At 43.1% G+C, this 13,645-nt stretch overlaps 1 protein-coding gene across 1 annotated transcript in view; it reads right to left on the reverse strand.

Moving 5' to 3' along the window:
• Nucleotides 1–13,645, reverse strand: part of WDR70 (WD repeat domain 70) — a 151,860-nt gene that overhangs the window by 105,358 nt on the left and 32,857 nt on the right. Inside the window, exons 6-7 of the mRNA XM_060236068.1 lie at nucleotides 10,414–10,473; nucleotides 5,991–6,124 (exon numbers count right to left, since the gene is read on the reverse strand). Coding sequence (XP_060092051.1) covers nucleotides 5,991–6,124; nucleotides 10,414–10,473 — 194 coding nt within the window. The remainder of the gene's footprint in view (nucleotides 1–5,990; nucleotides 6,125–10,413; nucleotides 10,474–13,645) is intronic.

Here is a 13,645-nt window from a genome sequence, read left to right on the forward strand (position 1 = left end):
CCCACTCCTCCAATTGCAGCTGCTGGAATGGCCTTAGGTTAGCCATAGCTCTCGCAGGAGTTGTCCTTGAAAGGGCAGCTGCTGGGAGAGCCCTCTCAGCCCCACCTACCTCACAGGGTGTCTGTTGTGGGGGGAGAAATATAGGAGATTGTAAGCCGCTCTGAGTCTCTGATTCAGAGACAAGGGCGGGGTATAAATCTGCAATTCTTCTTCTTCTTAAGCAAGTTTGGCCACCCCTGGTTTAGCTCATTAGAGGTACAGCCATGAATAGAGGCGAACAGCAGAGGGTGAGATTATTTGCAGGGAAGCTGTACGCAATTTAGGCACTTAGGGTTGCAAATTTCCAGGTGCGTTCTGGAGATCTCCCAGAATTACAACTGGACTACAGGGATCAGTTCCTCTATATGAGTGTGAACTCTATGGCACTATAACCAGTGACATCCTTCATCTTCCCAAATGCCATCCCCCAGATCTCCAGGAATTTCCAACCCCAGAGTTTGCAACCCTATTTATCACCTTGCATGAAATTTAAATGTTAACTGAAATTTAAATGTTAACTGGAAAGGTGGGGAGGGAGACTTCAGCACATGAAAAGTTAGCTGCCCATCAGAGTAGACGAGAAAAGTTGGATTTTTCTCACCACGGTGTCATATGAAGCAATAACTGAATTCAAAGACATTATCTGCTACAAGTTTTTGTTCTTTGTCACATCTAGGTGTTTAGTCCTACAAATCTTGTTGTATTAGTCTGTATATTGGAGGGTTTTGACTTAAATAAATGTATTAACTTGCATTGCTTTGAAAGTTCTGTTCCTAATTAAGTGCCATAGAACTCACACAAGCAGTCTTCAGATTTAGAACTTAGCTGTGATCCCCTGCACCAGATCACATGCTGTTCCTGAGAGTTACTCAACTCTGGGAGATGTTTTTTTTAAGGGGATCAGGGGTGTGTGTCAATGGCTGTAGCCAAAAAAGAGGCAGCGGGAAGCTTTCTACTTCTGGTTCTCTGGATTCCGTCCACTTCCTGCAATCCAGTAACACCTTCTAAGAGTAAATTCTCCACTGCATCCTATCCATCTATTCCATTTGTATTTTGCCCATCCTACAAGGAGCTCAGGATGGCATGCATAATTCCCCTTCTCTCTGTTCCATACCCACAGCCACAAAGCTGAGCGCGCAGGACCAGCCCAAGATCAGCAAGATGCACGCATGAGCAGGGATCTAAACTTGAATCTCCCCAGTTCTAGTCTGACAGCCTTGTTCCCATACCACACTGGCTTCCCCAGCACCAAATTGCCAAGTACTACTCAGAAGAACTTTCAGTGGTCTGAATTCTAGTACCCAAGAAGCAAGAAGTAGGGGGGGGGGGGTGGGAATCAGAGAAAACTGGCCTCCTTCTGTCCAAAGAAATATTAAATGGGGGAGGGGGCACAATTCAGCAGCAGAGCATCTGCTTGACATGCAGAAGGTCCCAGGTTCAATCCTTGGCATCGCAAACTTTAAAAATCATTAAAGAAATCAAAGAACCTGGCAGTGAGTGATGTGAAAGACCAGAGATGGTTATATGTTGTTTAAAATTTAAATTGGTTTAAATTTTAAGTCGTTACTGATTACATTTATTGCTCTTGCTCCTTTTGCAGTGACCCATCCTGAGCCCGCTTTGAGGGAAGGGCGGGATATAAATCCAAGGATAAGTAAATAGATAAAAAAAAATATCTGAGACCCTGCAGAGCTGGCAATCTGAGTAGACAATACTGACTGTGATGGACATACAATCTGATTCAGTATAAGCAGGGCTTTTTGGGAGCAGGAACACACAGGAACGCAGTTCCAGTAGGCTTGACTCATATGCAAATGAGTTCCTGCTGAGCTTTTTCTGCAAAAAAAGCCCTGAGTATAAGGCTACTGCATGTGTGTTCATCTGTGATCTAACCCTTAAGCAGGGATAAATATATTTACTTCATTTTTCATTCATATTTACTTCATTTACTCCATTTACTCGCTTCATTTATACCCTTCCTTTCTTCCCACTGGAGACGCCAAATGAAATATATAGTTTTTCTCTCCTCTGTTTTATCCTTACAACAACCCTATGGGATAGGTTGAGCAGAGAGCACATGTCTGCCCAAAGTTAGCCATTAAGCTTCCACGGCACAGTGGAAGATTCAAACACGGGCCCTGCAGATCCAAGTCTGATACTCTAACCTCTACACCAGGGGTAGCCAAACTTGCTTATGTAACAGGCATATAGAATAAATGTCAGATGTTTGAGAGAGGAAGGAAGGAAGGAAGAAAAACTGGGAGGGGGAGGTAGAAACAAAGCAACTTTAAATTTAAATGAATTTCCCCAAGCCACTGGCCGGCTTGGAGAAGTGATTCAAAGAGAAAAATGCCTTCTTCTCCAAGCTGGCCGATGAGGAAGGGGGCTTTGAGAACCACATAATGTGTGTGAAAGAGCCACATGTGGCTCCTGAGCCACAATTTGGCCACCCCTGCTCTACACCAAGCCAGCTTTGAGTGTGGGCTTTAACTAACCCTCTCTCTCCCCATGAAAGAGAAAGCAGTTGATACAATGCATCATTAACTTACTGAATTTGCTGCTACAGGATGCAAAGATCAACACTATTTCAGATGCCTTTATAAAGTGGATTAGATAAATTCATGGAGGCTGGGTCTATTACTGGATATTAGCCATATAGCAAAACATATTCAGAAGCAGCATAACTCTGACTCGCAATTTAAGGGGGGTGCAAAAGAGCAAATTAGTTTTATGCTCCCAGGCATGGAAACAGGATGCTGTTCTAATCTAGACAGACCCTCAATCTGATCCGTTGTGGCGCTTCCTACAATTATTGTCAAAACTAGTTCTAAGTATCGATTCTATATACAAGATTTACCTGACTGATCGCTAAAGGAAGTCTTTCTGAAGTAGCCAAGACAGACATTGTGGTCAACAAAGGCTCATTGATTTGAACAAATGAGGCCTTTCTTGTCTCCTCAGCATGAAGAATATTTTTGTCCTTATTAGTGTTAATCCAAGAGGGACAGAAAGCATGCAAAAGAAAAAAAATATATTGACAGGGATTGAAGAGTTAAGATGGCCAAATTACAGAAGGCTACATCATTTCCAAGAATTACAGAAAGCACTTATAACATTCTAGTCTCTGAGGGAAAGTTTCTGATGCCGAGATATGGACAAACCGCAGACAACTTAATTTTGTTCACGTTGTGGCAGCAGCCCAGGGGGCAATTGGTTATGTTTTAAGGCTATGCACTCATAGCTTTAAAGGAAGTGGGGCGTTGCTAATTTTACCTCCTCTTTCCTTAAAGCTATATTATTAAAGAATCAATCTTAAAACATTTCCTGAGATCTGAAAATACTTTTTTTTGGGGGGGGGGAGGGGGTTAATTATAAAGTCATACTTCTATGACACTAAGACTGCAAGCCACATGGTCCATACATTATCTGAACACACACCTGCGTTTTGCAGTTTCCTCTCCAAAGATGCTCCCAAGTAGCTCTTTTACATCCTCTCAAAGACCAAAATGCACATTAGGGACTTGATATGAATGCTTTAGAAGGAGTGGGTCTGTATTCTAATTCCCACCCTAACTTCCCTTGAAAAAACCACTCTTGCTAGAATAGAATCATAGAGTTGGAAGGGACCTCCAGGCTCCTCTAGTCCAACCCCCTGCACAATGCAGGAAATTCACAAATACCTCCTCCTAACTTCACAGGATCAGAATTGCTATTAGATGGCCATCTAGTCTCTGTTTAAAAACCTCAAAGGAAGGAGAGCCTACCACCTCCCAAGGAAGCCTGTTCCACTGAGGAACCACACTGTCAAAAAGTTCTTCCTAATGTTGAGCCGGAAACTCTTCTAATTTAATGTCAACCCAATGGTTCTGGTACTACCTTCTGAGGCAACAGAAAACAATTCCGTACCATCTTCTGTATCAATATCAATATTACACCTTTATTGGCATAATACCATCCTCTATATGACAGCCCTTCAGGTACTTGAAGATGGTGACCATATCACCTCTCAGCTGCCTCCTCTCCAAGCTAAACGTACCCAGCTCCTTCAACCTTTCTTTATAGGACTTGGTCTCCAGAACAAAAAAGCAACCCATATTTCTATAAATGGCAGCCCTCACTGCCAAATGTTTGCCCTAAAACCAGCTGATTAGAATCAATGGTTACAACCAAAGACAGACTACTGTCAGTGTCTCTGTCTGGGACCACTTAGATGTAGCATGAGAGGATGAGTCCTCATTGGAGGAGGAGGACAACCTACCCCCAAAGTCCTTCCTTGGCAGATCCCTCCTCCCTGAAGGGACCCTAAGCAAGCACTGGCACTGCCTGGAGGTCTCAACATGGACTTCCATCTTGTATGACTCTGTCTGGTCTGACCCATCTTGGCTGCAAGCCTCCATAGTCTCTCAAAGCACCCCATGAGCAGATGAGGCAAAGGACTACAGCTAAGGAATGGAGCAGGAGCAGCCTGAGGCCTCCCCCTCTGCTAAATAAACACTAGAAAAGACGAGTGAGACATCATTTCAGGATCTGGGCCCCAGAAACTTCTCATGAGTAGAGCAGCTGAATGGAGGGAAGAGCCTAATGCAGGAACCAGCGGCGCCTGTAAGGAAACTCCCTGTCCAAGGCTACACAAAGGCTGCAGCCAATGTTCAATCAACTTGTCTACAGTCTTGCTGACAACCCTTTTTCCAAGATCACAAGAAACGGAGAGGGAAATTAAAGGAAAGGGGTGGGAATTTTTTTTTTTTAAAACCTGTTGCATATCTGAAATCTTTATGATCACTTCTTCAAATTCAGTGTTGCAATCATGAGAACAGCAAGATTTCCCCCCCCCCCCCTTTTCAGTCGAAGGTCTTCAAATTCTGATAGCACCCAATGCACTATAGAAACAGGATGGGATTAAGGAATGCTGAAGACCCTAAGCTCTCCATTAGCATTATGGCATTTTGTTATGGCATTTTGTTTTATGCAAAATTTCAAATGCAGTGTGTGTGTGTATGTGTATAATATATATATGTACGTATGTACGCATTTTAAGGTTTCTCATAATCATGCTGCCACTTACTTAGTTGGTGCCCAGATATAACTACACATACAAAGTAAGGCCAAACAGAAGTGGGCCCTTTTTGGGTTACAAGGAATGAACAAGACAGAAGTGTCTGCCCTTGTCTATGCTTCCATGCCCCTGAAAAGTTATGTAGATCCACCCTAATAATCAAAACAGCTTCAGACTTTATTTTGCTAGATACACCCATTTCTCGCTCTCTCTCCTTGACTCCAGCTCTCTTCTTCTAAAAAATGTGAATGGACATTATCAGTGTGATACATCTTGGCTCCAAGTCATAGATCACAACCCACAAAACAAAAGCTCATATGAACACAATGGAATCAGTATCGTCTACTCAGGCTGGCAGTGGCTTTTCAAGATCATCTGCTCCCTAGCTGAAGATGCTGGGGATTGAACTTGGGATCTTCTGCATGCCAAGCAGATACTCTACCACTGAGCCACAACCCCTCCCCAGCAGCTAAAGTCTTCTGTTTTTCAAACAACAGCTGCAGCATTTGCAAGCCTTCTGTTCAGAAACAGCAACTACTAACCATTCAGCAGAGCCTGCACTGAATTCTTACCATTCATTTCTGGAAATTTTAGGCAAACTGTGATGAAGAAAAATAGAAACTTATTTGAGGCAATCTTTTCATGCACAGTACTGATTTTAAAGATATCTTTGCTTTGTTTCCCATTCTACATATACAGAACTAAAGATGGTGTTTCAGAAAGTAGGGGCAATTTTGGCATATAGCAGGGACTGCAAGTTTCCATTTGTGGATCTAGACAACCTCTTTCCTTGAGTTTGTAGTTTGCAAACAATGAGTAGCTCTCAGAGACCAGTATAATTACCATTGCTACTAAATAATATTTATTAGTTAGAAGAGGAAACATGGGTATATACCATTCACATGGCTGTAGAGATCGAAAAGCCTGAAGAGAAGCATCCATTCCAGCAAAATCCCAAAATCTAACATCGTAGTCATAACCTCCAGTTATCAAGCGTGCACCTGATGGATCCAACCCTAAAGCAGAAACCTATAAAAAAAAGGGAAATATACTATTACTGCTCAGTGATCCATTTCACCAGTGCATTTTTCAAAGAAGTCAGTATCAGCTTTTGCATTCAACTACTCCTCTGCTCTTTGTGTTCGATCCAATGTGAAATCTCCACCGATGGAAGGCACTTCTGTGGGCGGAATGGGGCTTCCTTGCCTCCCCCCCATGTCATCACTTTGGCCCAAAATGAATCCTTAAGTGCAGTTCCTGGGAGAAAGGGGATCCACAGGATGCTGAATAGCTTGCAGTGATGCTGAATAGCTCCACCCCTTCATGAGCAGGCTGCTTACATAACCCTGGGAAGGAGCAAGGTAGCAAGAACACTCTACAGCAGTGGCTCCCAACTTTTTTTGCACCGGGGACCAGTTTTTTAGAAGACAATTTTTCTACAGACCGGGGGTGGTGGTGCTGGGGGGTTTGCCACCCCAAGCTGCCTCCACACCACGTCCCTTTTCCCATGGGGGTCTTTAAATGGGGGGGGGGGGGACTGGGGCTATTTCTGCTGCCTCCCTGCTAAGGGGCCAGGCGGCGGAAAGCCAATCTGCCTCCCCCTCCAATTTAAAGATACCCACCGATCAGCTGATTAGCAGGGGTCTATAAATGAGGGGTAGGCTAAGGTCACAGCAGAGCTGCCTCTTCTGCTGCCTGTGTTGCCTCTTTTATTCTCCTGAGTCCTGGGCTGGCGGAAGGGGCAGCAGGGCTGCTCTGCCTCGGAGTGAGGCTGCGCTGCCTCTTTCATCTGCCCAGGTCCTGGGTGGGTGGGGGCGGTGGCTCCACCTTGCTCCACGGGCCAGTTGCTAGCAGATCATGGACTGGTACCGGTCTGCAGCCAGGTGGTTGGGGACCCCTGCTCTACAGGAAGCATACAAGGGCGTCTTCATTATGAATGAGTACTTGGTACTATGTATGTGTGGCCAAGTGTTAAATTTTTCATTACACCGAATGGATAGTGATTCACTGATTCATAATTTTCTTCGGGCTTCTCTGGATATATTATCAACATTTCTGAATTATTTTCTTTAAAAACACACACATACAATAGCCACCTCTGCACCAAAATAAGTCATTTGCAATACAAAGGGTCTTTGCAAATTAAACCATTCCAAACGGGTTGCACTAGACTTAGCAACACAGAGGGAGAAATTATCTTAGACAGTTGCTGTGTATACAGATGAAGCAGCTGTGAACGGTGAACACAGAGAGCCTGGCTTCAAATCCACCCGCCGATTATGTAACACTTTCCTCTGCTCACCTACATGTCAAAACTGTCAGAAGAAAATTTATCCCCGCAGTTTCGCTGGGAAAATCACTCCTGTTACAAGCGAGGCAACTGGGAAATTAATTAGGTTCCTGGAAAGGATCTTCAACGTGGGAAATCTTTTCTGAGACTTCTCAGCTGCACAGGAACACAGTCATCAACAGCTTAAATTCATTAGTTTGAAGAGAGACAGATGGGAGTCTTTGGTGACCCGACCTTACAGGGGAGCCGGAGCAGAAGCCACGGGGAGCTGGGGGGCCCATAAGCAGCTCACTTCTAAGGCAGTAAAATAAGAAAAGCAGAGGGGAAAGCAGAGAAAGTCTGGCCTGGCTGTCAAGGAACTGTGGTTTGGTACACACGATCAACTATCTGCTCATGATGGACTGCTTTGTTACTTAGCAGGAAGGGTGGCTGCGATAACTCCAGTCTCAGGTTTACATAAGAACATAAGAGAAGCCATGTTGGATCAGGCCAATGGCCCATCCAATCCAACACTCTGTGTCACACAGTGGCCAAAAATTTTATTTATATATATATATATATATATATATATATATATATATATATATACACACACACACACTGTGGTTAATAGCCACTGATGGACCTCTGCTCCATATTTTTATCCAATCCCCTCTTAAAGCTGGCTATGCTTGTAGCCGCCACCACCTCCTGTGGCAGTGAATTTTACATGTTAATCACCCTTTGGGTGAAGAAGTACTTCCTTTTATCCGTTTTAACCTGACTCCTCAGCAATTTCATTGGATGCCCACAAGTTCTTGTATTGTGAGAAAGGGAAAAAAGGACTTCTTTCTCTACTTTCTCCAACCCATGCATAATCTTGTAAACCTCTATCATGTCACCCTGCAGTCAACGTTTCTCCAAGCTAAAGAACCCCAAGCATTTTAACCTTTCTTCATAGGGAAAGTGTTCCAACCCTTTAATTATTCTAGTTGCCCTTTTCTGCACTTTTCCCAATGCTATAATATCCTTTTTGAGGTGCGGTGACCAGAATTGTACACAGTATTCCAAATGAGACCGCACCATCGATTTATACAGGGGCATTATGATACTGGTCGATTTGTTTTCAATTCCCTTCCTAATAATTCCCAGCATGGCGTTGGCCTTTTTTATTGCAATCGCACACTGTCTTGACATTTTCAGTGAGTTATCTACCACGACCCCAAGATCTCTCTCTTGGTCAGTCTCTGCCTGTTCATACCCCATCAACTTGTATGTGTAGCTGGGATTTTTGGCCCCAATGTGCATTACTTTGCACTTGGCCACACTGAACCTCATCTGCCACATTGACGCCCACTCACCCAGCCTCAACAGATCCCTTTGGAGTGCCTCACAATCCTCTCTGGTTCTCACCACCCTGAACAATTTAGTGTCATCTGCAAACTTGGCCACTTCACATCTTATTCCCAACTCCAAATCGTTTATGAACAAGTTAAAGGTTTTGATGAAATGTGCTTAACAAAATATAGTCAAGGAATGAGAACTGATTGCTTCCCCCCATCACCATCAACTTATGGTGATCCTGAAAGGTTCTGAATGAGACAGACAGGGGTGGTTTGCTGTAGCATGCCTCTGCATATTAACCTTGGACTTCCTTGATAGCCATCCAAATACTAACCAGGGCTGACCCTACTTAGTTCTGAGATCTGTTGAGACTGGGTTAGCCTGGACCATCCAGAATTGATTGTTGTTCTTCTTCAGTCGCACAGTCGATTCCGACTCTTTGCGACCCCATGGACAAAGTCACTCCAGGCCCTCCTGTCTTCCACCATCCTCCAAAGTCCTCTCAAATTCATGTTAGTTACATCAGTAATGCTGTCCAGCCATCTCATCTTTTGCCGTCTCCTTCTTCTTTTGTCTTCTGTCTTTCCCAGCATCAGGATCCTCTCCAGTGAATGCTCCCTTCTCATTTGGTGGCCAAACTATTTGAGCTTCAGCATGTGACATTACAGGGAACAGTCAGGGTTGATTTTCCTTAGGACTGACTGATTTGATCTTCTTGCAGTCCAAGGGACTCTCAAGATATTGATAAGGGTATCTAAAATTGATAAGGGTATCTAAAATTGATAAGGGTATCTAAAAGAGATCTCAGAAAGGCAATTCCTTGAGCATTGATAAGGGGATCCAAATGAGGCCTTGAAAGGTACCTATATTGCCTTAAAACAACTTCCCAGACATAGAGTTCCAATTATAAGCTGTGGCTAATAGCCACTAATAGACCTCTGCTCCATATGCTTATCCATTCTCCTTTTGAAGCTGTCTATGCTTGTAGCTGCCACCACCTCCTGTGTAAATAAAAAAACCGCTAAGAGACACCATAAATTTTAAACAACTGATGTGATGCAGTGCCACGTCGCTCTGTGTATATATAAGAGGGATTAATTGCTTATTTATTAAAACATTTACTGGCAGCCTTTCTTTCTTGCAGAATTCAACATGGCTAACAGTATAATCAGAATTTCTAATTACATTATAATTAGAAATGTACTCTTGTAAAAATGGCATTTGGACATTTGCAAGCTCCCCCAAAAGAAGCATGCAATCACCTAACCGGAAAGCGGCTCCCACACCATTGACAGCAAGCATGAATTAACTCTCAGGTTAGAAACCATCGACACCGTAGCCCTGTTCGCAAGTTACAGTATACGCAAGTACAATCCATGTATAGTGCAAGCTTAATTTTTCTTCTGGGCATGGCGCAGGGGTAACTTTGTGCATTTGTGTGGAAGGAATTTGCAAATTTCCTGAATTGTGCAGGGGTTGGACTAAATGACCCTGGAGGTCCCCTTCCAACATGCTTCTTTGATCATGTTCCTGTCTACCAATCCAACACAGTTAACACATATGTCTAAAGAATAGTTAGAAGCAAGTGCAGATTAAGAAAACATTTCCTAAATAATACTATAAAGCTTTGGAACACAACAGCTAACACTGTGCTTAGAGTGATAAGATGTCTTTAGCATCTTAGATGGAAGATGTTAACACTTACTGTTTTTGTTCCATGGTGCAGCGTGATTTCATGTGAGTCAGGAATCTTCTTGACGGGATGCTAAAAAAAGGAGGATATTGTTTAGACTAATGTTTAATACATGGATAAAATCCACTTAACCCAGAAAATAAAAGCTACAAAAAGGAAAAGCAGATCAGTCACTGCTGAATGTGAAAGCAATTTTCTCCCTTTGTTCCTCCTGGAAATTTAAGATTTTTTTTTTTAAAGATAGTAGAACTGCTACAGATCCTAAAATTAAAGGGGTGCTTTAACGAATCTAACATACCTATGTGCGGGGTGCTAAATATTTTATAGCAAGTCAATTTACAATGCAATCCTATGCATGTTTACTCAGAGATAAGCCCCAGGGTATTCCATGTAGGCTCAATTCCTAAACTAGGCCTGAAACTTGATTGATGTGAGTCAAAAGAAGAAGGGCCACTCAAGCACATCACCACCTGCTCAGTTGTTTTGTACAAAAATGGAAGGCAGGAAATGGCCTACAATTTGACCACATGCTCTTTTGCCAGGAACTGCTTTTTAGAAAATGGCCTCCAACTTCCGGAAATTTTCTACTAACCAGGGAATCTTGGTTAGCAGAACCAACAGGTTTTCCTACCAAAATTTAAGCCACCAGGAGGGGCAAGGATCATATTTGCATTTTTTTTATTTAAAACATTTAGTAGGCAGCTTTCTTCTTCGCAGAACTCAGTGCAGCTTATATTATAAACAAATCATTATTTAAAAAACACAATAAAACAACAATTATAAAAACAAAATCAGTTAAGTGCAGTCCTAAATAAAATTATCTTCTACTGCCTCCTGGAGACTGACAGTGAGGGGCCAGGTGCATCATCCTGGGGTGCTGGATCTATAATTGTGGGGCTGCCACCAAAAAGGTCCTCTCTCATGTGCCCATTACATGAACATCTGATTGGTGGGACAATTAAGAGGGTCTTCCCCTGTAATCTTAATTCCTGGGCAGGAACGTACGGGAGAAGACAATCCTTCAGATACCCCAGTCCCAAACCATATAAGTCTTTATAGGACAAAACCAACACCTTACTTCCTTATTGGTTCAAGGACTGGACTGGTAGCCATCATAACTGCTGTAGCATCAGGGATGTATGCTCTTAGTAGCTGGTTTGTACCTGTAGTTTGAATGCAGCATTCTGCACTAGCTGCAGCTTCCAAACACTCCTCAAGAGCAGAACACATTGCAATAGTCCAGTTAGATATAACTAAGGCATGGGTCGCTGTGACTAGATCTGACTGAACCAAGGAACAGGCACATCTGATCCACCAGCTAAAACAGGGCAAATACATTCCGAGCCACAGCAACCACCAGGTTTACTAAGGTGTTTCTCGACTGCTGTGTCAAGCAGCTCTCCTCAAGCTGTGGAGGGTCCCATCAAAGACAGGAGAGATCTGAAAGCCCTGGACTGCCTTTCTGCTGGCTGGCACCCTCCCATGTTCTCTTGTCTCCTCAGATTGACTTAATTCCTCTCCCCCATATCCATGAGGCCGGAAACGGGAGAGAACTGCAAATTTTGCCTCTTGATCTTTTAAATTAATGTATTAGTATGTTGTATTGATTTTATGGTTTTAATGTTTTTTATAATGTTGGTTATCACCTAGAACCTGAAAATATAGGAATTAGGTGATTCACAAATGTAATAGCAAATAAATAATAACTTGTGGTGACTTTTATAGCCTCAAGACCATCAGTTAGGAGCAGCAACACAATACGACACAAAAACAATTCTGGTAGTATCTCAGTTTGGAAATAATGTGAAACTGAACACACCAACGTTTCTGGAGAGCACCAAAACATATAAACCTCTATTCAGTTACCACATCTAGAAAATGGACCATGATCCAACTCCTAAATCTTGTAAAATCTAAATAGTGCATGGTACCAGTAATATATTGTTTGTAAGAACTGGAAAGATTTTATGCCATGGTTTTGATCTGTGGTCAACAAATGTACAAGTTCAGACTCTGTTAAAGATGTCTACATGAGCTTTTCTGTCCCATTTGTTCAAATAAGAACAGGACCTCTTGTATTTCATTCTCACAATAATTCCATGCAGGGCTTTTTTGGTAGAAAAAGCCCAGCAGGAACTCATTTGCATATTAGAACACACCGCCTGCCATCACCATTATTTTGTACAGGGCTTTTTGTAGAAAAAGCCTAGCAGAAACCAATTTGCATATTAGGCCACACCCCCTGACCCCAAGCCAGCCAAAACTGTGTTCCTGTGCGTTCCTGCTAAAAAAAAACCCTGATTCCATGAGGCAAATTAGGCTGAGAGTTAGTGACTGACCATAGGTCATCCAAGTGGCGGAGTGGAGATCTGAATCCAGGCTTCCCCCATCTTGCACTGATCTGGATGGACCAGGCTAGCGCAGTCTCATGAGATCTTGAAAGCTACACAAGGTTGACCCAGGATAGTATTTGGACAGGAGACCAATAAGGAAGTCCAGGTTTGCTGCCCAGAGGTAGGCAATGGCAAACTACTTCTGAACTCCTCCTGCACTGAAAATCCTATGAGGTCACCATAAGTCACATGCAACTTGGCAGACCTTCCCACCACCACCATCCCCCCATCTTAGATCAAAATTCTAATCACCATGTGACTTGGAGCAGGGCCTCAAAAGATGACTGGATCTACAGCATAGCCCTGTCAATAATTCCTTCAACCCCAAATGGTCATTTAGCTTGGTCATTATAACAGCTCTGGGCCAAGCTTTACTTTTAAATACCTTCCAAACTGAGTAGGCTGTTTCTGTACATGGACTGAGCATGATCATTGCCAGACAGAGCTAGGATCAGGGCTTTTTTTTACCAAAAAAGCCCAGCAGGAACTCATTTGCATATCAAGTCACACCCCGTTGTTTCACACAGGGTTTTTTTGGTAGCGAAAGCCCAGCATGTACTCATTTGCATATTAGGCCACACCCCTGACACCAAGCAAGTCAGAACTGCGTTTCTGTGCGTTCCTGTTTTTAAAAAGTCCTGGCTAGGATCAATATGCAACGGATGGATCCAAGCCTCTTTACCCTGTCTAAAACAAACTCTACCTATTCTAAAACAAATAGTCAGATCCTCTGCCTTCTTCCCACCAGTGCAACAGGCCTTCTACCAGCAGCAGAGGCTCTGCTTAATCAAGAAGTACAATTTTGACCACTCCACTGCAGTCACCCTTTTCCCACAGCTTTTAGTTCACAT

The sequence above is a fragment of the Heteronotia binoei genome, chromosome 4, assembly GCF_032191835.1.
Source record: "Heteronotia binoei isolate CCM8104 ecotype False Entrance Well chromosome 4, APGP_CSIRO_Hbin_v1, whole genome shotgun sequence".
NCBI lineage: Eukaryota > Metazoa > Chordata > Lepidosauria > Squamata > Gekkonidae > Heteronotia > Heteronotia binoei.